Below are 23,377 nucleotides of genomic sequence, written 5' to 3' on the forward strand. Positions count from 1 at the left end.
GAGCAAAATTTATGTGTGTTTTTTCTACTCAATGAGCTGTCTGCTTTATCATTATTATGATGTACCCTTCTTTATCCCCGGTAATAGTCTTTGTCCTGGAGTTTACTTTGTTTTTAATAAAGCCACTCCAACTTTTTTGACTAGTGTTAGGATGGTGTATATTTTCCCATCCTTTTACGCTTAACCTTTTAGTGCTTTTCATTTAACATATTACCCGTAGGTAGCACACATTTGGGTCTGACTTTTTATTTATTTATTTTTTATTATTATCTTTTTTTTTATTATACTTTAAGTTCTAGGGTACATGTGCACAACGTGCAGGTATGTTACATATGTATACATATGCCATGCTGGTGTGCTGCACCCATTAACTCATCACTTACATTAGGTATATCTCCTAATGCTATCCCTCCCTGCTCCCCCCACCCCACGACAGGCCCCGGTGTCTTGTGTTCCCCACCCTGTGTCCAAGTACTCTCATTGTTCAATTCCCACCTATGAGTGAGAACATGTGGTGTTTGGCTTTTTGTCCTTGCAACAGTGTGCTCAGAATGATGGTTTCCAGCTTTATCCATGTCCCTACGAAGGACATGAACTCATCTTTTTTATGGCTGCATAGTATTCCATGGTGTATATGTGCCACATTTTCTTAATCCAGTCTATCATTGATGGACATTTGGGTCTGACTTTTTAAAAATCCAATCTGACAATCTTTTTAAATTAAGGTGTTTAGACCATTTACATTTAATGTGATTATTGATATGGTTGAGTTGATTATCTTGTTATTCGTTTTCTGTCACAATTCTGGAATGAAAAGACGTTTTGCTCTTTACTATTCCATGTTTCCTCCTTATGTAGCATAGGAAACTAGAAAAATGATTTTGAAAGTTCAGTGTTGTTAGACTACAACAGTGAAATCAGGCTCTTCCTAGGAAAAGCAAGCCCTTTTTTGCATTTGTTTATACTATTTTAACAAATGTTAATTATTCATCCTTCAGGATAAAGCAAGTAATTCTCTGTGTATTTTTATCCGTTTCCATGTCATCCTGAATCACGTTTTTCTCTCCAGGTAACAGGAACATTGTCTCGAGGAATCCAGGACATTTGATTCTGAAATCTCCAATGTGAACCATACTTCCTGTCCTAGTATATAACCAACCAATTCTTTAGTTCAAGCTTTTCAAATTTATCCTAAGTCCCCTTCAAATAGCACAGAGAAGTGGAAGTCTATTGCTGGGAGTTAAAGCACCCACATCTTGACATAATTTTACTTTAAATTCTTCTTTCTTCTTTAAAAGTTCTGCTCATTTGCATTCTCCATGGAGAGAAAAAGCAAGTTATACTGACGCTCCAGAGGGAAACGCTCCTCTCAGATGGGGATCCTCGCCCAAGGCAGAAACCTGTGCACCCCGCGGGCTGGAACTCCCACGAATCCACTAGGCTCGGCTCCCTTTGGGGTCAGCCCCATAGTATGGTGGGATCAACCTGAGAGGCTCAGAGCTCAAGGATTCTGAGGCTTTTTCTGTTCTGGACTGTATTTCCCAGCGGCCACCGCGCCAGTTCACTTCCGGTCTCCAGGGGTCGACGACATAGTGGGGTGAGGTCTTCACGTCAGAGGACGAGATCCGTGGCTGCGGGAGGTCTCTGCTGACTGCGGCTGGAGCCTGACTGACCCGACAGTGCGGGTGGGCTAGAGGGAGGTACTCAGAGTAGGAACCCCGGGGCGCAGACGGGATCTGTCGGATCCCCAGGCGTGCGTGTGCGCGGGCATCAGAGGAGGGGGATTGTGAGATCATGAGTGACGGAGGGGACTGTGTGAGTGTGTGCGTGAGGCCCTATGCACAGGCCCGGGAAGGCGTGTGGACGCAGCGCACTTTGCTGTGGCTGTGTAAGCGTCAATATGCTGGTGCCCGCAAGCTCCTGCTGCTTCCTCCCTCTTTCCCCTTCACAGCTGCGGGGACTGCTGCAGAGCAATGGCCCCAGTAGGGAGGTCAGATATTGAGCCAAGAATGAAGCTTTACACAAGAAAGCGCAGAAGTGCCCCCGACTGTTCCCCAGGAGGGCGGCTAGCTGCATGTTGAGAACCACAGCGTCCTCAGAGCTCTGTCCCCAGAAAGCAGCTCCAAACTGGTTGTACTGGTTGAACCGATTCCGCCTTCTTTTACTTCCTTCCTATTTCGTGTGAAGTGAGGGAAATTGTGGCTTGGGAGGGTGCTTTCAAACTTAGTCTGCGCTCCAAGAAAAACCTGGAGTCTCACGCTTGCCGTACCCTTCCCCAGTCGTGTTATTATCCAAAAGAAGCACCTGGAGGAAGATGAGAGCATTATTTCTGCACATCTAAAAGTCAAGGGTGAGTTCGTGCTTTGTATTTGCTCAAGAAATGCGTTTTTGATTTTAGAATATTGAGATCCCGTAAATTTTCAGTGAATCTAGGGGGATATGCAAATTAATTCGTGCACCCTCCTTCACCTTTCCACTTAATATTCACAAAACCATTTGGCAAATCGTTCACACCTTCCTGTGCGCTCTCTTTTTCGAAGCTGGTATGGAAATACACCTCCAGTAGTTAATATTAAAACTCCATTTAGACCCATATTTGGGAAGGAGGAGATTAGTGTTTAGGTGGAATCCCACACCAGACGTCAGTTGGTCTTTACAGACCTCCTTTTCAAAACAGGGAAGAATGGAGATGGTTGGATGATTTCCATTAGTCTGTGAGGCATTCGGGAGTGGAAAACTGACCGCACAGAAATTGGTATCAACAAGAGCCAGGATTTTGCCAGGCAGTCCGTGAGATGATATTTGTTATACTTGCCAGATCTCTCTGAGGTTTGGCAGCTTCCGTCGTGTTTTGGGCGTGTGTGTGTGTGTGTGTGTGTGTGTGTGTGTGTGTACTGTGAGAGGCAATACACTGTTGTGGTTAAGAATAGGGGAGTGGATCCAGAGTATTTGGGTTGGAATGTTGGTTCTGTCATGAGAATGAATTAATATCGTAAAGCCCCTTAGAGCAGAGATAGGCATATAATAACGTTTACTATGTTTTAACTGTTGTTTTTGTGTAGTCATTTTAAGTCATTCCCTTGACCCTCTATAGAACAGGAACATTGGGAATATGTGATTCATTGCGATGGCTGCTTGTATATTAAGAAAATGAGTGAGGTGCTCAAATGATCTAGGACAGAAATTCTTTTTAAATCGACAGATATAATTGTATGTATTTATCATGTGCAACATGAAGTTTTATGGTATGTATACATTGTGGAATGACTAAATCTAGCTAATTAACAATGCATTACCTCACATAGTTATCATTTTTGTGGTAAGAACACTTAATATCCACTCTCCTAGCATTTTTCAAGGCTACAGAATATTGTTATTAATTGTAGATACCATTTTGTGTAATAGATCTCTTGAACTTATTTCTCTTCCTGAAATTTTGTATCCTTTGACCAACATTTCCCCAGTCAACACTGCCCTCCTTCCTCCCTCACCCACATTATCCCAGATCTGTAAATACCATTCTACTCTCCACTTCTGTGATATCAACTTTTTTAGATTTGGCTGATGAGTGAGATCATGTGTCTTTCTGTGCTTGGCTTACTTCACTTAATATGATGTTATCCAGGCTCATCCATGTTTTTGCAAATGACAGAATTTCCTGCTTTTTATGGCTAAATAGTATTCCCTTGTGTATATATACCTGCATATATATTACATTTTCTTTATCCATTCATTCATTGTTAGACACGTAGGTTGATGCCATATCTTGGCTATTGTGAATAGTGCTGTAATAAACATGGCTGTGCTGATATCTCTTTGACATACGGATTTCATTTCCTTTGGAGATATATTCCCAGTATTGGGATTACTGGATCATATGGTAGTTGTATTTTTAACTTTTTGAGTAACCTCCATACTGTTTTACATAATGGCTGTGCCCATTTACATTCTTGCCCACAGTGTGCAAGAGTTCCCTTTTCTCTACATTCTTGCCAATACTTGTTAACATTTGTCTTTCTAGTAGCCACCCTAACAGGTATGAGGTAATATCTTATTGCAGGTTTAATTTTCATTTCCCTTATGATTAGTGATGTTGAGTATTTTTTCATATACTGTTGGCCATTTTTTATGTCTTCTTTTGGGATGTGCCTATTCGGGTCCTTTGCCCATCTTTTAATCAGGTTTTTTTTTTTTTTTTGCTGTTGAGTTGTTTGACTTCCTCATATATTTTGGATCTTAATCTCTTATCATATATATGGTTGCAAATATTTTCTCTCATTCTACAAGATGTCTCTTCACTTTGTTGATTGTTTCCTTTTCTGTGCAGAAGGTTTTTAGCTTGATATCATTTCATTTGTTCATTTTTGCTTTTGTTGCCTTTGCTTTTGAGGTCATATCCCAAAAAAAATCATTGCTCAGATCAGTTTCATAGAACTTTCCCCCTATGTTTTCTTCTATTTGTTTCATAGTTTAGGATCTTACATATAGGTATTTTATCTGTTTAGAGTTGATTTTTGTATAATGGTTTGAGATAAGGGTCTAATTGCATTTTTCTGCATATGGATACCTATTTTTCACAGTAGTATTTTTTGAAGAGTCTTTTCCCCATTGTATGTTCTTGGCACCCTCCTCAAAACTCAGTTGGTTATAAATATATGGATTTATTCTGGGCCTCTCTATTCTGTTTCTTTGGTCTATGTGTCTTTTTTTATGTCAGTACCCTGCTGTTTTGGTTACTATAGCTTTGTAGTATATATTGAAGTCAGATAGTTTGATACCTCCAACTTTGTTCCTTTTTGCTCAAGATTGCTTTAGCTATTTGGGTCTTTTGTGGTTCTATACAAATTTTTGCATTTTTTGTTTTTTCCTATTTCTGTAAGGAATATAGGACAGAAATTCTTAACCTGAGTTCTTGTGACTCCATTTATGGTCTCAGGGACCAAGAGCTCTTGAAATAAAATATTGAAGTATTATAGAAATTTATAAATGTGGGTTTTAGGGGGAGAAATAGTGTATCATTTCATAAGATTATAAAAAAATTTATGTGACCCATGAGGTTTGGATCCATTGATCTAGATAGAACATTGTTTCTCAGCTGGGGTGATGTTTAGAAACTTTTGATTGTCATGATGTCGGGGAGGGTGCTACTTAGATCTAATGGATGGAGGTCAGGAATGCTGCTGAACATTGTATTATGCACAGGATAGCTCTCCCCACTCCCCCAACTAAGAATTATCTAGCACAATATGTCATTAGTGCCTAGGGTGAGAAACCGTGGTCTAGAATCAAAAGATTGTGATATCTGGAATGACATTGTAAGTGTTCTGTAATACAGAAATCATTAAGTTAATCATATTAGACTTAAGTGATAGAGTATTATGCAGGTAATAAAATGATGTCTATAAGGAATTATGAAAAGTATTTGATATATCATTAAGCAGTATTCATGCTATGAGCAATAATACTCAAGAAAATGTTACATGAGACGGGGTACAGTGGCTCACACCTGTAATCCCAGCACTTTGGGAGACTGAGACAGGCAGATCATTTGAGGTCAGGAGTTTGAGACCAGCCTTGCCAACATGGTGAAACCTTGTCTCTACTAAAAATACAAAAACTAGCCAGGGGTGGTGGCAGGCGCCTGTAATCCCAGCTACTCAGGAGGCTGAGGCAGGAGAATTGCTTGAACCTGGGAGGCAGAGGTTGCAGTGAGCTGAGATCAGGCCACAGCACTCCAGCCTGGGTGACAGAGCAAGACTTCACCCCTGCCCCCCCAAAAGAAATTGTTATATTGTATATGAATCCCATATACTAAGATAGGGTTTTTGTATAAGAATTCTGTAAGAATCATATCTAAAGGCATTCTATAAGAATTATATCTAAAATAATATTTTAATTGGTTATTTGGTGAAGAAGGAAACCAAGCATGGTGGTGTATATTCCACAAATTTTCTCACATAGTTTGCAAATGCCACTTATCTGCATTGTGTTCATTCGAAGAAGAATCTTGATAATGAGAATATCTAATTATATTGGTGAGATACAGCTAAAGAATATTAGAACTACCTGATGTTATTTTTTATAGTCACATTAACCTCTTGTTGAACCTCATGACAGGCTCAGGTTTTTTTTACTGATAACTCTGTTTTTATTTTTTACTTCGAAAGTAGAAATAGACTATCATTAATGCATACAAGACATTGGTTGGGGACTTGCAGAAAATTTTTTCTAGAAATTGTTCCAGTATACATAGAAAAACATAGACATCTTAGTGATGGTCAAGAATTGGAAAATAAAGGAAACAAACTCGTTAAGTAAAAACAACAGCTCATTAGATTATCCTGATTTTTTCCCCCCAAGTTCAAAGGGAGATATCTAAATAAAAAGTGTCTTTCATCTAATTTGGAGAAGTTTCCTCATAGGAAAGAAATGTGTATATACATTTACATATGACCATATATAGAGATGCATACACACACACGTGTGTGTGTATAGATATATATATATGTGAATATAATTATAAATATTCCAAGTTAATGCCTGGATGTAGTTACAATTTTTTTTTTTTCTGACATGAAGTCTCGCTCTGTTGCCAGGCTGGAGTGCAATGGTGTGATCTCGGCTCACTGCAACCTCTGCCTCCTGGGTTCAAGCGATTCTCGTGCCTCAGCCTCCCGAGTAGGTGGGATTACAGGCATGTGTCACCACACCCAGCTAATTTTTGTATTTTTAGTAGAGACAGGGTATCACCATGTTGGCCAGGATGGTCTCAATCTCCTGACCTCATGATCTGCCTGCCTTGGCCTCCCAAAGTGCTGGGATTACAGGTGTGAGCCACCGTGCCCGGCCACACCTTTTTGCTTCTTAAGCAAAAAGAAGAAAATTGGAGCTACACAGAGGAGAACTCTTAACATGCATATAATTTTCTAAATTTTTTTCCATTGATGTCTGTTAGTCTTTTTATTAATATTTCTATATACATATATTTTACAAATGTAATCATATTATCCTGTTTTGTAATCTATTTTTTCTGTTAATCATAGAGTACCAAGTATTCTATTACACGGATGTTCTAAACTGTGTTAACCAACTGGCTTTTGCTGAGCTCAGAATGCTGAACACTGCCCTTGCAATTCTGTCTATTCCTTTCCAGTTCTCATGCCTTGCCCCACTGCACCCAATCCTGATTTCACAAAGAGGTTCTGGATTGGATGATGCGATCCCTTCTCAGCTCTGAAAGGTGGGACTAGGGGAGGGGGATCTGCTTAGGGCAGGATCAGAGGTCCAGTCCGAGGCCAAGATAGGTATCCCAAGAATGGAGGACTGGCTGGAAGCCACAACTTCAAGGCAGAAATGCCTGTGCTCAGCATTCATGCTTCTGCCGCAGGTTGCCTTGGATGTAGGCGAGAGCTTGGTTTCATCCCGACTCTACCTGTTCACTGCCAGTTTATTTGTGAGAAAGTGTGTGTGGGGGGACAAGGGGAGTGATGGGAGGTGGTAGAAGTGTGCATGTTAGCAGGAGTAGTTGAGAAATAGGAATGGAGAATAAAATAGTTATTTGCTTCAATGCTTTGAGAGCATTGAGACACAGCTTTAATTATGGCCTTTTTTTGTTGTTGTTTTCCAGGGGAGAAGCACGAGGAAGATTGACCAATTTTGTAATTCTAGAAACATGGTCCATGTAAGTTGGTATTTCTCTCTTTTCCTTCAAATATGGTGACTTTCAGGTTAGGTGACTGTTATTATTTAACCTGAAGCTTCTTACCTAGGGTCTATGATCTTACACCCCAGTTTGTCCCATTATAGTGAAGGTTGGTGACAAAAAAAAAAAAAAAAGTCAGTGCTCTTCCTATTTGTACCTCTGTTTCCTGCTGGCTTTGATGTTTTCTTTGAACAGGTTATTCAGTCTGTGCTCTGTGCTCAGACCTTGGTCAGGAAGAATATTGGAACAGTGGAGGAATCAGTCCCCACAGGGAAACAGGGTCTTATGGGTTTGATAAGTTACAGATGATTGACCACACTTGGGAACACTTTGAAACTTCACAGACTGGAGCCTTCCAGGTAGCTAAGGTCGAATTCCGTAGTGAGTGGCCTCAGTCTGCAAGTGTGACAAGGTGTTCTGCTTTATGAGGCTTTTAGGGAAATGATCAGTGAGGACAGTGGGCAGTAACAGGGAGAAGATAATTCAGGGCATGAATGATAGGTGATTACAGATTCTCTGGCCGGAAGTGGTGGCTCACGCGTGCAGTCCCAGCACTTTGGGAGGCTGAGGCGGGTGGTGGATCACTTGAGGTCAGGAGTTTGAGACCAGCCTGGCCAACTTGGTAAAACCCCATCTCTTCTAACAACAACAACAACAACAACAAAATTAGCCTATTGTGGTGGTATGCACCTGTAATCCCAGCTGCACAGGAGGCTGAGGCAGGAGAATTGCTTGAACCTGGAAGGTGGAGGTTGCAGTGAGCTGCGATCGTGCCACTGCACTCTAGCCTGGGTAACAGAGTGAGACTCTGTCTCAGGAAAAAAAAAAAAAAAATTATCAGAATTGGGAAAATCCTTAGAGGCCCTGGCCATCCTCAATGTGTAAATAGAAAAAAATGAATAAATCTAATATGTCAGTTATATTGACTTTCATGCAGCTTATAAAAATCATTTGTCATGACAAGAAAAAATACTTTTGCTATCATTTCATACCATAATGAGCTTGAGGATTAAGAACATTCTTCAATTGTATGCAACCCCCACCTTTTTTTGTTTGTTTGTTTTTCTGAGATAGGGTCTTGCTCTGTGGCCCAGGCTGGAGTGCAGTGGCGTGATCACAGTTCACTGTAGCCTTGAACTCCTGGGCTCAAGCGATACTCCTACCTCAGTCTCCCAAGTAGCTGGGACTACAGGTACGTGATACCACACACAGTTACTTAAAGTTTACTTTTTGCAGAGACAGGATATCATTATGTTGCCCAGGCTAGTCTCAAACTCCTGGGCTCAAGCAATCCTCCCACCTCGACTCCTGAGTAGCTGGGACTATAGGGATGAGCCACCATGCTCAGCCAGCAGCAGGATTCTTGAAGAATGTGCAGGCACTCTGTGAATTTCCATATTGCTTTTTTCTTACAGTACACTCCTTCACTTCCTCTCCTTTCATCTTGAAACAGTTTTCTTCAATTTCACCATAATACATGTGTTTGTGGTTTCAGGGATCAGTGACATTCAGGGATGTGGCCATTGACTTCTCTCAGGAGGAGTGGGAGTGCCTGCAGCCTGATCAGAGGACCTTGTACAGGGACGTGATGTTGGAGAACTACAGCCACCTGATCTCACTGGGTAAGGTCATTGGTCCCAGTTATTTTTGTGTCTGTTCTCTGGAATATCAGCTTTCTTCACTGTGAATTTCAGGGCTATCTTTTAAGAGGTGGCTGAATTCCTTCTTCTTGTTCCCAAAGGAATGGATTGAGATTTGTTGGGTTGAAAACAGGCACCTCCCTGAGCCCCTGTATCTTGCCTACTCCACAGTGGCCTCCATTACACCGGTCCTTTCTGTAATTGCCTCTCTCTCTCCATGACCATGGGGCTGAATTTGAAATCTTGTACGTTCATTGAAAGATACTGTCTAAGAACCAGGTTTCATATTGTATTTGATGTCAAGATTAGGTATCTAGTTTCCCTAGGGGGATATCATAGATGCTTCCAATAAATTTTCAAAACTGTAATAGAAACAGTTTTCAGACACAATAGGTTAAACAGAAATATAACAAGGTAGCTTTTGAACTATATGGCATTACGGAAATTGGGCACTCAACATTTCAAGAAAGAATACAGAGAGTTCTGTGGCTTTCTTGAACAATGAAAATCAGAACAGGCAACTCATGGGGATAGTATGTGTAATGTTAAGAGTGAGCTGATAATAAAATCACGAACATTAAAGCAGAAAGCATTTCATTGGGATTGTTTTAGGACGAAAAATCTTCTTCACTTCAATGCCAGAAAGCTTAGCCACTGCACCCCTCACTCTTAAAAAGTGCTTTTTGGCCAATCCTTATGTGCCTGCCATGTTGAATTCGATTTTCATTTGTTTCGCCAAATTTTTGATTTCCCTAATTTTCTGAATCAGCAGGTTACAAAGCATGTATAGTGCTGTTTGGGACTTCCTGTATGCTTAAGTAGTCAAGTCATTTTAATAATACTTAAGTTCTATTCATGCCTGGAGAAAAAGACTTGGCATAATTTTGGTTTTGAAGAATTGTTAAGAATTGCACCCTAACATATGGTCTGAACTGCAGAGAATGTCTAAAGCAATGAGAGTATGTATTCTGGGTAGCCATTAATGAAATGCCCGTTCAGTAAATGTCCAGAATACTGTTTTGTCTAATGTGGTTTAAACTAGTGCTTTTAATTTCTTCTATCTATATTCTGTTCTAATTTGGAGGTGGGCAAAAGAAGTCCCCAGTGATTATTACGGCTCCTGAGCATATTCCTCTCCCTTTTTGATCTAATAACAAATATTCACCTTATATATTCGGGTGTTCTAAAGTTGAATAGATAGCATGTTTAGGTAAATTATTATATCCTCTGCTGAATTATCCTTTATCATTATATACCACATCCTTTCTTTGTCTTTTGCTGCTTTGGACTTAAAATCTTTTTGTTCGATATAAAGAGGAAGGTTCTGCTCACTCTTTTGGTTTCATTTTTGCATATAATATATCTTTTATTATTCTTTACTTTTTGAGACGGAGTTCAAGCCTATTTAGTGTTGGAGTGCAGGCACGATTCTCAGCTCACTGCAAGTCTCCCTGGGCCTCCCGGGTTTACTTTCATTCTCCTGCTCTCACTTCCCAGAGCTGCATTGGAAGCTTCTGTGCCACCTCCCCTGCCCCAAGGTTTGAAGTTTTTAGGGACAAGCTACCCGGGTTTGGGAGAAGTCTCAGGAATCTCCTGACCTCGTGATCCTGCTCAGCCTCCCAAAGTGCTGGGATTAGGTTTGTCACTGCCCTGCCCATACTGTGGATTTTCTGTTTGTTGGTTTGTTTTTGTTTTTTTGGCCCACCTGTAAGGAGAAGAGTGTCTTGAATTTTTCTATCAAAGAAACCTCTATGATCACTGGGAGGTTGAGGCTGCAGTGAGCTGTACCCATCACTGCACTCCAGCCTGGGCAATAGATTCTCCGAGACCTGAGCCTGAAAACAAAAACAGACAAACAAAATGTCTATTTACATACACACTTGATTAAATTGGATAGAACACCATTTAACACTAAAGTGAATGCATTTCATTTCCTTCGATAAACATTGCGTTACTTGTTTTGTAGCTGAAAGTTTCAGGCTATGGAGTGTATGTATTTTCATTGAGTGAATATACTGAGTGAGCTGTATATGTCTAAGGATGCAAAATAAATGACAATAATAAACATAATCTTGACTTTGTGCTACTGTATATCACGCAATGTTAGAAGTATTTTACTTATATTAACTTATTTAGTCTTAGTATCAATCCTATAAAATAGGTGTTACATCATCCCCATTTTAGAGCTGGGAAAACTGAAGGACAGAGTTTAAATGACTTACCTGAGGTCATACTGCTAGTGAGTAGCAGAGACAGGATTTGAACACGGCAGTCTGGCTTGAAGTTTCCTGCTCTCAACCATTCAGTTATCCCTCTTTTTGAGGGATAAGATTCTGAGTTAGAAAAGAGTTCTCTGCCGGGCGCGGTGGCTCAAGCCTGTAATCCCAGCACTTTGGGAGGCCGAGACGGGCGGATCACGAGGTCAGGAGATCGAGACCATCCTGGCTAACACGGTGAAACCCCGTCTCTACTAAAAAATACAAAAAACTAGCTGGGCGAGGTGGCGGGCGCCTGTAGTCCCAGCTACTCGGGAGGCTGAGGCAGGAGAATGGCGTAAACCCAGGAGGCGGAGCTTGCAGTGAGCTGAGATCCGGCCACTGCACTCCAGCCTGGGCGGCAGAGCGAGACTCTGTCTCAAAAAAAAAAAAAAAAAAAAAAAAAAAAAGAAAAGAGTTCTCTTACTCAACCTCTCACTCTTATCTGAAGTCTCTTCTCAATATTGTTTTGACTTGTAATTTATTATAAGTTTAAGCAGGTCACAAAGATTTGAAAAAAAAAAATTTTTGTATTAAAAAAATTCTACGTGTCATTTCTTTTACGCAGGAAGTTCCATTTCTAAACCAGATGTGATTACGTTACTTGAGCAAGAGAAAGAGCCCTGGATGGTTGTAAGGAAAGAAACAAGCAGATGGTATCCAGGTAAGTGAGGGTAAAGCAGGCAGGGGGAAGCCATCATTGTCCCGGACAGCCATGTGCTCAGAAAGGAGTCACACCCCTGAGATGTGGTTTGAAAAACTTTCTTCGATGACCTAAGTTGTGTTGGATAAAAATGCCCAAGACCTGGGAAGGAAGTAAAGATTATAGCAGAAGCCGTCACCAAGGAACTTCGTCATTTACTAACCACCTAATTTCTGTTCTCTTATTTCCTTCCCCTTTTAGTGGAGTAAGTTCCCTCTGTTTTTCCCAGTGTAAACTTTTTTTTTTTTTTTTTTTTAAATGGAATCTTACTCTGTCCTGCAGTGTGGAGTGCGGTGATGTGATCTTGACTCACTGCAACCTCTGCCTCTTGGGTTCAAGCAAGTCTCATGCCTCAGCTTCCCAAGTAGCTGGGATAACAGGTGCCCACCACTGCACCTGGCTAATTTTTGTATTTTTAGTAGAGATGAGGTTTCACTGTGTTGGCCAGGTTGTTCCTGAACTCCTGACCTCAGGTGATCTGCCCACCTCAGCCTCCCAAATTCCTGGGATTACAGGCATGAGCCATTGTGCCCAGCCCATTTGCCAACTTTTTAATAGGATTTTTTTTTTTGGCTGTTATTTGAGTCTTGTCAGAGAAATAGTTTGCAAATAACTTCTCTCATTTAATTTTGTCTATTCCCTCTGTTGATACTTTCGTTTGCTCTGCAGAAGCGTTTTAGTTTAATACAGTTCCATTGCTCTGTTTTTGTTTTTGCTGCCTGTGCCTTTGCAGTGTTAACCAGAAAATTTTTGCCTAGGTCAATGTCCTGAAGCACTTCCTTTATGTTTTCTTTTAGTTGTTTTGTAGTTTTGAGTCTTACATTTAAGTCTTTAATCCATTTCCAGTTGATTTTTGTATATGGTGAGAAATAGGGGTCTGGTTTCATTCTATCGCATATGGATATCCAGTTGCTCTAGCACCATTTCTTTATTTATTTTTAATTATTATTTTCCAACTTTTATTTTAGGTCCAAGGGGTACATGTGTGGGTTTGTTATATGGGTAAATTGCACGTTGTGGTAGGTTTGGTGTACAGATTATTTCACCACCCAGATAATAAGCATAGTACCCAATAGGTAGTTTTTGGATCTTCATCCTCCCACCCTCTACTCTCAAGTAGGCCCTGATGTCTGTTGTTCTGTTTTTCTGTGTCCATGTGTACTCGGTGTTTAGCTCCCACTTATAAGTGAGAATATGTAGTCTTTGGTTTTCTGTTCCTTCATTAATTTGCTTAGGATAATGGCATCCAGTGCCATCCACATTGCTGCACATAATCTTGTTCTTTTTTATGGTTACGTAGTATTCCTTGTACTACATTTTCTTTAGCCAGGTAACCATTCATGGACATTTAAGTTAATTCCATGTCTTTGCTATTATGAATGGTGCTACAATAAACATAGGCATTCATGTGCCATTAGGTTAGAACTGTTTTCTTTTTTTGTTTCTTCCTTGTCTGGTTTTTGTTTCATGGTATGCCAGCTTCATAGAATGAGTTAAAGAGAATTTCCTTCTCTGAAATTTTTTGGAATAGTTTGAGGAGAATTGGTATTAGTTCTTTGAGAGTTTGGTAGATAGAGTTCAGCAGGGAAGTCATCAGTCCTGGAGTTTTCTTTTTTGGGCGACATTTTATTACTGATTCAATCTCATTACTCATTATTGGCCTGTTCAGCTTTTCTGTTTTGATGATCTTTTCTGTTTCTGTGGTGTCAGTGGTAATATCTCCTTTTTTATTTCTGATTTTGCTTATTCTCTTTTCTTCTTGGTTGGTCAAGCTAGTGGTTTATTAATTATATTTATGTTTTTTAAAAAACAACTTTTCATTTCATTGATCTTTTGTATTATTTAGTCTGTATTTTATTTAGTTCTGCCCTGATTTCATTGGATTGTTTATTTGAAATCTTTCTACTTTTTCAATGTTGGTGTTTATTGCCATCAACTTCACTCTTAGCAGTGCTTTTGCTGTATCCCATAGGTTTTGCTATGTTGAATTCTGATTTTCATTTGTTTCAAGAAATTTTTTGATTTCCTCCTTAATTTCTTTCTTGACCCAGTGGTTATGTATGAGCAGGTTGTTTAATTTCCATGTGTTGTATAGTTTCCAAAGTTCGTCTTGTTACTGATTTCTTGTTCTATTCCATGTCTGAGAAAAGACTTGGTATAATTTTGGTTTTGAAGAATTTGTTAAGAATTGCATCCTAACATATGGTCTATCCTAGAGAATGTTCTGTGTGCTAATGAGAGTATGTGTATTCTGTAGCTATTTGATGAAATGTTCAGTAAATGTCTGGTAGGCCTGTTTTGTCTAATGTGGTTTAAATCCAGTGTTTCTTTGTTAATTTTCTATCTAGATGGTCTGTCTAATTCAGAGTGGGGTGTTGAAGTCCCCAGTGATTATTGCCCTGGAGTATATCTCTCTCCCTTTTGATCTAATAATATTCACCTTATATATCTGGGTGTTCTGGTGTTGGGATTATAGTATGTTTAGAATTATTATATCCTCTTGCTGAATTGATCCCTTTATCATTATACCATGACCTTCTTTGTCTCTTTTTGCTGCTTTTGACTTAAAATCTTTTTTGTCTGATATAAATATAGCTATTCCTGCTCACTTTGGTTTCCATTTGCATAGAATATCTTTTACTATTCCTTTACTTTCAATCCATATGTTTCTTTACCAGTGAGATGAGTCTCTTGTTGGCAGCATATAACTGGGTCACTTTTTTTTAAATCCATTCAGCCAGTCTATATCTTTTAGATGAAAAGTTTAATCAATTTACATTCAATGTGATTACTGATATGTGAGGGCTTATTCTTGTCATTTTATTAATTGATTTCTAGTTGATTTGTATATCCTTTGTTCCTTTCTTTCTCTTTTATTTTTTATCATTGTGGTTTGGTTGTTTTCTATAGGGATAACATTTGAGTTCTTTCTCCTTATTTGTGTATTTGCTGTGTCAGTGGGTTTTATAATTTTGTATGTTTTCACAATGGTAGATATTCTTTCACTTCTAAGTGTAGGACTCTTAAGCATATCTTGTAGAGCTGGTCTACCCTCAGCTTTTGTCTGGGAAAGATTATTTGTTCTTCATTTATGTTGGATAATTTGCTGAGGATAGTATCCTTGATTGGCAATTTTTTTCTTTCAACACTTTGAATATATCATTTCATTCTCTCTCATTTCTTTTTGTTGAGAAATCTGCTATTTGGCTGATGAGAGTTCCCTTGTAAGTAACTAGATGCTTTTCTCTTGCTGTTTTTAGTATTCTCTCTTTGTCTTTGACTTTTATATTTTGACCATAATGTGCCATGGAGAAGCCTTTTTTGTGTTATCTATTTGGGTATCTCTGAGCTTCCTATATCTGGATGTCTACATCTCTTGCTAGAGTTGGAAAGTTTCCAGCTATTATTTCATTAAATAGATTTTCTTTCCTTTATTTTTTCTCTTCATCTCTGGGACCTCAAAATTTCAAATATTTGGTTGTTTTATGATGTCCCATATAGGGTCTTTGTTTATTCTTCTTTTTTTCTTTTTCTGTTTTTGTCTGACTGGGTTATTTCAAAAGAATTGGCTTTATGTTCTGAGATTCTTCTACCTGATCTAGTCTGTTGTTGAAGATTTTGAATGTATTTTATATTTTATTCAATGAATTATTCAGTTTCAGAATTTCTGTTTGGTTCTTTTTTATAATGAAATGGTAAATTTCTTTTTTTTTTTTTTTTTTTTTGAGACGGAGTCTCGCTCTGTAGCCCAGGCTGGAGTGCAGTGGCCGGATCTCAGCTCACTGCAAGCTCCGCCTCCCGGGTTTACTCCATTCTCCTGCCTCAGCCTCCCGAGTAGCTGGGACTACAGGCGCCCGCCACCTCGCCCGGCTAGTTTTTTATGTATTTTTAGTAGAGACGGGGTTTCACTGTGTTCGCCAGGATGGTCTCGATCTCCTGACCTTGTGATCCGCCCGTCTCGGCCTCCCAAAGTGCTGGGATTACAGGCTTGAGCCACCGCGCCCGGCCGAAATGGTAAATTTCTTCTTCTTATCCTGAGGTTTTTTTTTTTTTTTTTTTTAAATTCTGATTTCTTTGTATTGTTCTTCCAAATTCTCTTGTATCTCACTTAGCTTCTTTAATATAATTATTTTTGAATTATTTTGCTAGGATATAACATTTTCCCCCCATTGGAATGTTTCTGGAGAATTATTATGTTCCTGTGGAGATGTCATGTTTCCTTCTTTTTTTTTTGTTACTTCCTGTGTTTATTCTCATTTTTTTGAATTTGCTTTTGTAGGGGAGGCTTTTTTCCTAAAGATGTATCTATGGTTAATAGGGTTGGATAGGGCATTTTCGCTTTGATTCTGGGTGTGTGCAGTAGTGTTGTTATGTAGTGTTATGATTTTTTTTTTGACTGTAAACAGTGTCATTGGTGTGTGTGATTTCTTCATTGGTTTTGGTTGTGATGGTTAGTGGAGGGTATGGTGAAGTTTTATTGGGGATGAGAAGTGATACAGTTTAGGTATTTTCCCCTCTAAATCTCAAGTTGAAATGTAATCCCCAGTGTTGGAGATGGGACCTGGTGGGAGGTAATTGGATCATGGGAGTTGATTTCTCATGAATGGCTTAGCACCATCCCCTTGGTGCTGTCCTCACAATAGTAAGTGAGTTCTTGCAGGACCTGGTTGTTAAAAGTATATGGCACTTCTCCTTGTTCTCTCTCTTGCTCCTTCTCTTGCTGTGCGACATTCTTTGTCCTGTGTTGCCTTCTTTGATGAGTAAAAGCCCACTAAGGCCTCCCCAGAAGCTGAGCAGATCCCAGCGCCATGCTTATACAACCTGCAGAACCATGAGCCAGTTAATACTCATTTTTTCGTAAATTACCCAGTCTCAGGTATTCCTTTAATGCAAGAATGGCCTAGCACTAGGACACTAGGTAGGCAAGTCCTTGGACTCTGGTGGTGGCAGTAGCAGTCCAGACATGCCTGTTTTGGGGCCCCAGGGTAGTCTGTGCTGGTACTAGTATTGGTGTGTCTAGGCACATTGATTCTTTGGCCTCCTTGTGGTTTGGATGATAATGGTATGCTGGGTGGGTGGATGGGTTCTTGGACTCTTGGGCAGCAAGTGTGGCATGGATGGTGGCAGTAGTAGTGAACAGGACAAACTTCTGGCTCCCAAGCAGTAAGTGCTTGGTGTTGGAGGTGACTGTGATGGGCTGGGTGAGCCAGTCCACAGCACATCCAGTTGTGAGTACAGGTGGGTGCCAGTTGTGGAGGTAGCAGCCGGTTATATGGGTCTGACCTCAGGCCTCTGTGACGAGTGCTTAGGTAGCAAAGGTGGTAGATGGATCAGGGTAATCCCCAGGTTCCCAGATGGTATGCTTGGGGACTTGGGCACAGAGCTGGGTCTGGTGGACCTGACCTTAGGCCCCCCAGTTTTACGTGCTGGTTCTTATGGTAAATAGGGGTGGAGTGATCCCCAGGCACCTGGCAGAATGCTGCTGTTGATTTTCTTTTCTAATGTGAGTTGAAATTTTCTTGTATATGCCAGTATATTTGGATTGTATCCTGGACATTCTAATTACTGACTATGAAGCTATGGGTCTCATGGTCTTAAGTCCTATAGAACATATCAATATGTTTCAACAGATAGTCGACCTAGTTAGGATCAACATTCGGTGGTTCATTTTCCTATTTTTACATGTACATAACCAGGCTGGCTCAGATGTGCATTTGCTTCCACTGGAAACGGAAGTGATACGAGAAAGGTTCTATCTACCAACTTTGTTGGTTTTAGCTAATAAAACCAATAAAGGTTTTATTGGTTTGAATTGATGGTTTCAGTTGATGAAAGGACTTTGCATGTATGTTATAGGAAAATAAAATAGGTTTGCTTTCTTCATTTCTTTCAGATTTGGAGTCAAAATATGGACCTGAGAAAGTATCTCCAGAAAATGACATCTCTGAAGTAAATTTACCCGAACAGGTTATAAAGCACATAAGTACAACTCTTGGCCTTGAGGCCTTTTATTTTAGAAACTACTCAGAATATGGAAGATTTGAGGGACTACAGGGGTATCAAGAAGGACATATCAATCAAAAGATGATCAGCTGTGAAAAACTGCCTACTTATACTTCTCATGCTTCTCTTATTTGCAATACACATAAACCGTATGAATGTAAGGTATGTGGGAAATACTTTAGTCGTAGTGCAAATCTTCTTCAGCATCAGAGTATTCATACTGGAGAGAAACCCTTTGAATGTAAGGAGTGTGGGAAAGCCTTTCGACTTCACATACAATTTACTCGACATCAGAAATTTCATACTGGTGAGAAACCTTTTGAATGTAACGAATGTGGAAAGGCCTTTAGTCTTCTTACCCTGCTTAATCGCCATAAGAACATTCACACAGGTGAGAAACTGTTTGAATGTAAGGAATGTGGGAAGTCCTTTAATCGTAGTTCAAACCTTGTTCAACATCAGAGTATTCATGCTGGTGTAAAACCATATGAATGTAAGGAGTGTGGGAAAGGCTTCAATCGTGGTGCACACCTTATTCAGCATCAGAAAATTCATTCCAATGAGAAACCCTTTGTATGTAAGGAATGTGGGATGGCCTTTCGATATCATTACCAACTTATTGAACATTGCCAAATTCATACTGGTGAGAAACCCTTTGAATGTAAAGAATGTGGAAAGGCGTTTACTCTTCTGACAAAGCTTGTTCGACATCAGAAGATTCATACTGGTGAGAAACCCTTTGAATGCAGAGAATGTGGGAAGGCCTTTAGTCTTCTCAACCAGCTTAATCGCCATAAGAACATTCACACAGGTGAAAAACCATTTGAATGTAAGGAATGTGGGAAGTCCTTTAATCGTAGCTCAAACCTTGCTCAACATCAGAGTATTCATGCTGGTGTAAAACCATATGAATGTAAGGAGTGTGGGAAAGGCTTTAATCGTGGTGCACACCTTATTCAGCATCAGAAAATTCATTCCAATGAGAAACCTTTTGTATGTAGGGAATGTGAGATGGCCTTTAGATATCATTGCCAACTTATTGAACATTCTCGAATTCATACTGGTGACAAGCCATTTGAATGTAAAGACTGTGGGAAGGCCTTCAATCGTGGCTCGAGCCTTGTTCAACATCAGAGTATTCACACTGGTGAGAAGCCCTATGAATGTAAGGAATGTGGGAAGGCTTTTAGACTTTACCTACAACTTTCTCAACATCAGAAAACTCATACAGGTGAGAAACCCTTTGAATGTAAGGAATGTGGGAAATTCTTCCGTCGTGGTTCAAATCTTAATCAACATCGAAGTATTCATACTGGAAAGAAACCCTTTGAATGTAAGGAATGTGGGAAAGCCTTTCGACTTCATATGCACCTTATTCGACATCAGAAATTGCATACTAGTGAGAAACCCTTTGAATGTAAGGAGTGTGGGAAAGCCTTTCGACTTCATATGCAACTTATTCGACACCAGAAATTGCATACTGGTGAGAAACCCTTTGAATGTAAGGCGTGTGGAAAGGTTTTTAGTCTTCCCACCCAGCTTAATCGCCATAAGAATGTTCACACAGGTGAGAAGCCATCTTGAATGTAAGGAATGTGGAAAATCCTTTAATCGTGTCTCAAACCATGTTCAACATCAGAGTATTCATGCTGGTGTAAAACCATGTGAATGTAAGGAGTGTGGGAAAGGCTTCAATCGTGGTTCAAACCTTACTCAGCATCAGAAAATTCATTCCAGTGAGGAACTCTTTGTATGTAAGGAGTGGAGGAAGACCTTTAGATATCATTACCAACTTACTGAACATTACCAAATTCACACTGGTAAAAAAAACCCTTTGAATGTAAAGAATGTGGAAAGGCCTTTAGTTTTCTGACACAGCTTGCTGGACTTCAGATCATTTATACTGGCGAGAAGCCATTTGAATTTGAGGAATGTGGGAAGGCCTTCAATAGTGGCTCAAACCTTATTCAACATCAGAGTATTCATACGGGTGAGAAACTCTATGAATGTAAGGAGTGTGGGAAAACTTAGATGTAGTTTGGTCCTGACTGCACATCAAAGAATTCATACTGGTATGAAGCCCTGTGAATGTACAGAATGTGGGAAGACCTTTAGTTGTAGCTCAAACATTGTTCAACATGTTAAAATTCATACTGGTGAGAAACCCTAGAATGTAAGGAATGTGGGAAAGCATTTACTGTGGATTATCAGCTTTCTTAACATCAGAAAATTCATAATAGTTAGAAATTTTATGACTATAAGGAGTGTGGACAAGCCTTCACTGTGTATGAAAAATTTACTCAACATCGGAGAGCTCATATTGATGAGAAATCTTGTGAACATAAAAGAATGTGTGAAGAACTTTCATCATGGCCTGGGATTTGCTCAACATCAGAGTATTCATACTTCCGAGAAATCTTTGGGTGTAAGGAATGTGGGGCGTTTTATAGCCACACTAAATACCTTAGTGTTTGGAGAAGATAATTCTTGTGAGAAAGTCTTTGAATGAGGAATATAGGGTAGTTGTTATGTTCACAATATACTCCCTATGAAATACTTTACCAGATACAGGCATACCTCACTGAATTGTGCATTGCAGTTATTGTGTTTTATACAAATTGAAGGTTCGTGGCAACTCTGTGGTGAGCAAGATGATCAGGTTCATTTTCCAAACATCATGTGTGCATTTCATGTCTTTATGTCACATTTTGATAATTCTCAGCATATTTCAAACTTTTTCATTGTTATGTATCTATCATGGTGATCAATAACCAGTGATTTTTGATGTTACTATTGTAATTGCTTTGGGATACCACAAATCCTGCCCATAAAAGATGGTAAACCTAGTTGATACTTGTTGTGGGTTTGGAAGGAATTGTCAAATATACAACCATACACCTCCACCTAGATTCAAAATTATTAACAAATTTGCACGTTTATTTTTTGTATATTTGTTGTGCCATTGAGAATAAGTTTTAGACATCATGACACTTTACCCTTTATTTAATCAACATGTGTATCACCCAAACATAAAGACAAAATCATAGAACCATTGTACCATAATTACCCTTAAGGAAACTATTCATAATTCTGTAATATTCCATTTTCAGATTTCTTCATTGGCTTCCAAACCATCTTTTACAGCTATTCATATTCAAAGGAGAATCCATCGCAGAACCTGCATTGCATTTGGTTCTCTCTCTTTAGTATATTGTAGCCTGGAAATCGTATGAATGTAGGCTCTCAAAAGCTACAGAGGCTTAAGCCTTAGCTTATAAGTCTGGGCCTTTATGTTTTTTATTTCTCCAGGTGATTGTGATACTAACCAGAGTTAGAGAGCTACTGACCTAGAACATTTCTCCTCATTCTTTTTTTTTTTTTTTTTTCTCGCAGTTGCAAGATTTACTAGAGTAGAAACAGAGCTCCCATACAAAGGCGGCAGGGGGAGGACCCAAAGAGGGTAGCCATTGCCGGCTCGAATGCCTGGGTTTATATCCCGATCATTGTCCCTCCCGCTGTGCTCTCAGGCAATAGATGATTGGCTATTTCTTTACCTCCTGTTTTTGCCTAATTAGCATTTTAGTGAACTCTCTTTCCTACCTGATTGGTCAGGTGTGAGCTAAGTTGCAAGCCCCATGTTTAAAGGTGAATGCGGTCACCTTCCCAGCTAGGCTTAGGGATTCTTAGTTGGCCTAGGAAATCCAGCTAGTCCTGTCTCTCAGTCCCCTCCTCAACAGGAAAACCCAAGTGCTATTGGGGAGGTTGACTGACGACTGCTCCAACTGCTTCCTGCTGAATTGGGGCATAGTAGAGGTTGTGCAGTTGAGATTTCCTCGGGAGGGGTGCCTTCGATGTCACTGACATCGGAGCATGGGCTAGCAGGCCAGTCCAGGGGTCCGCGGTAGATTTTAGTCACGGACTGCATCTGGGGCTCCATTTGAAGAACAATTTGTAGCTTTACAGCTTTGATTCTGGAGGAGACAAACTTAACAAGTAGGTTAAAGATATAGGGATTGAAATGTATGGCCTGTGGTGCAGGGAATTATTTCTTTGGCACACTTCACAGACCTTGACTATCTGCTTGATAGTTTTGAAAAGGCCTGATCCATCTCCTCTTTCTTAAAAAATGAGATTGAATTTTGACTAGCCCAGGAAAGTTGTCTATGTGTTTAGATTTCTTTCTTTATAATGTCATTTAGCCATGTTCTCTTTGTTGCGTATTCTGTACAAGGGAATTTGAGTCCAGAGGCACTGTTAGGTCAGATTAAACATTTTGGGGAAGAATACTTTGCAGGCTATTTGTATGTCATGTTTTACTGTCAGAAAACATTTAAGTACAGGTCCTTGCATTAGTGAAACTAAGTTTGATCATTTGGGTAAGCTGGTAACTGCCATAAGTCCATTGTAAATCTCTAGTTAAGTAATCTACGGAGAGACTTTGTGACCCCTGAAAATTTATAGTTATGTGTATTTTAGCTCTGGATTGAATACAAAATGAAAATTGAAATAGACTATTTAAAAATGAATGTCATTAAGGTGTCAACATAAGTCAACTTGTGTCATAAGGCTGACAGTATACTCAGTACAAAATTAGCACCCTCTAGTTTATTTAGGGAGCTAAGATTGTTTTGTCTGGAATCTTGTTTTTGTTTAGCATTTATCACCAGCACCTATACCATGGCTGGTACATGAGCTGTTGATAAACTTTGAAAAAAATTAAGCCTTTAAATCAAGCTATAAAACATGATACCATTGTGGCATCATGAATTAGAGATATTAACTTTTTTAAAGATCAGTAATAATCCTTTGTGATTTTATTCTAGTGCATTTAAAAATCTATATGATAATTTATATTGATAGCTTTCTTTTTGTGAATATACCCTTATCAGATTATTATCTTTTGATAGACTACTTAATTCTATTTCTTAACATTTAATTGCATCTATAATCATAAGTAAAATTATAATTTTCTAAACATTTTTCAGGTTTTGTTAATGCAATGATCTTATAAATCTTATAAAACAAGGCTGTATAAAACTTGGCTTTCTAGTCTTATGTTCCTATTTTTTATTTC

The 23,377-nt window shown here is 39.3% G+C and overlaps 1 protein-coding gene across 7 annotated transcripts; it reads left to right on the forward strand.

Annotated features, from left to right (window-relative positions):
- The first annotated feature begins 688 nt into the window (after positions 1-688).
- ZNF780A (zinc finger protein 780A) lies at positions 689-21,713 on the forward strand. 7 transcript variants are annotated; one of them, XM_031659466.1, is made up of 7 exons: positions 1,576-1,685; positions 2,280-2,350; positions 7,154-7,240; positions 7,628-7,681; positions 9,198-9,324; positions 12,166-12,261; positions 18,194-21,713. In XM_031659466.1, the coding sequence occupies exons 4-7, from the start codon at positions 7,673-7,675 to the stop codon at positions 19,885-19,887; spliced, it is 1,926 nt and encodes a 641-aa protein (XP_031515326.1). In that variant the 5' UTR covers positions 1,576-1,685; positions 2,280-2,350; positions 7,154-7,240; positions 7,628-7,672; the 3' UTR covers positions 19,888-21,713. The 7 variants fall into 7 exon arrangements, with proteins under 7 accessions (XP_031515323.1, XP_031515326.1, XP_031515322.1 ...); XM_031659467.1 differs by having other exon boundaries at positions 1,602-1,700; XM_031659463.1 differs by lacking the exon at positions 7,154-7,240 and having other exon boundaries at positions 689-1,597.
- The last annotated feature ends 1,664 nt before the right edge of the window (positions 21,714-23,377 follow it).

The sequence above is a fragment of the Papio anubis genome, chromosome 20, assembly GCF_008728515.1.
Source record: "Papio anubis isolate 15944 chromosome 20, Panubis1.0, whole genome shotgun sequence".
NCBI lineage: Eukaryota > Metazoa > Chordata > Mammalia > Primates > Cercopithecidae > Papio > Papio anubis.

Excerpts from the sequence above, each read along its gene's own strand:
- ZNF780A (XM_031659463.1), top strand. Across the intron at positions 9,325-12,165 it reads CAGCCACCTGATCTCACTGG|GAAGTTCCATTTCTAAACCA; the intron begins GTAAGGTCATTG and ends TCTTTTACGCAG. Across the intron at positions 12,262-18,193 it reads AACAAGCAGATGGTATCCAG|ATTTGGAGTCAAAATATGGA; the intron begins GTAAGTGAGGGT and ends CATTTCTTTCAG.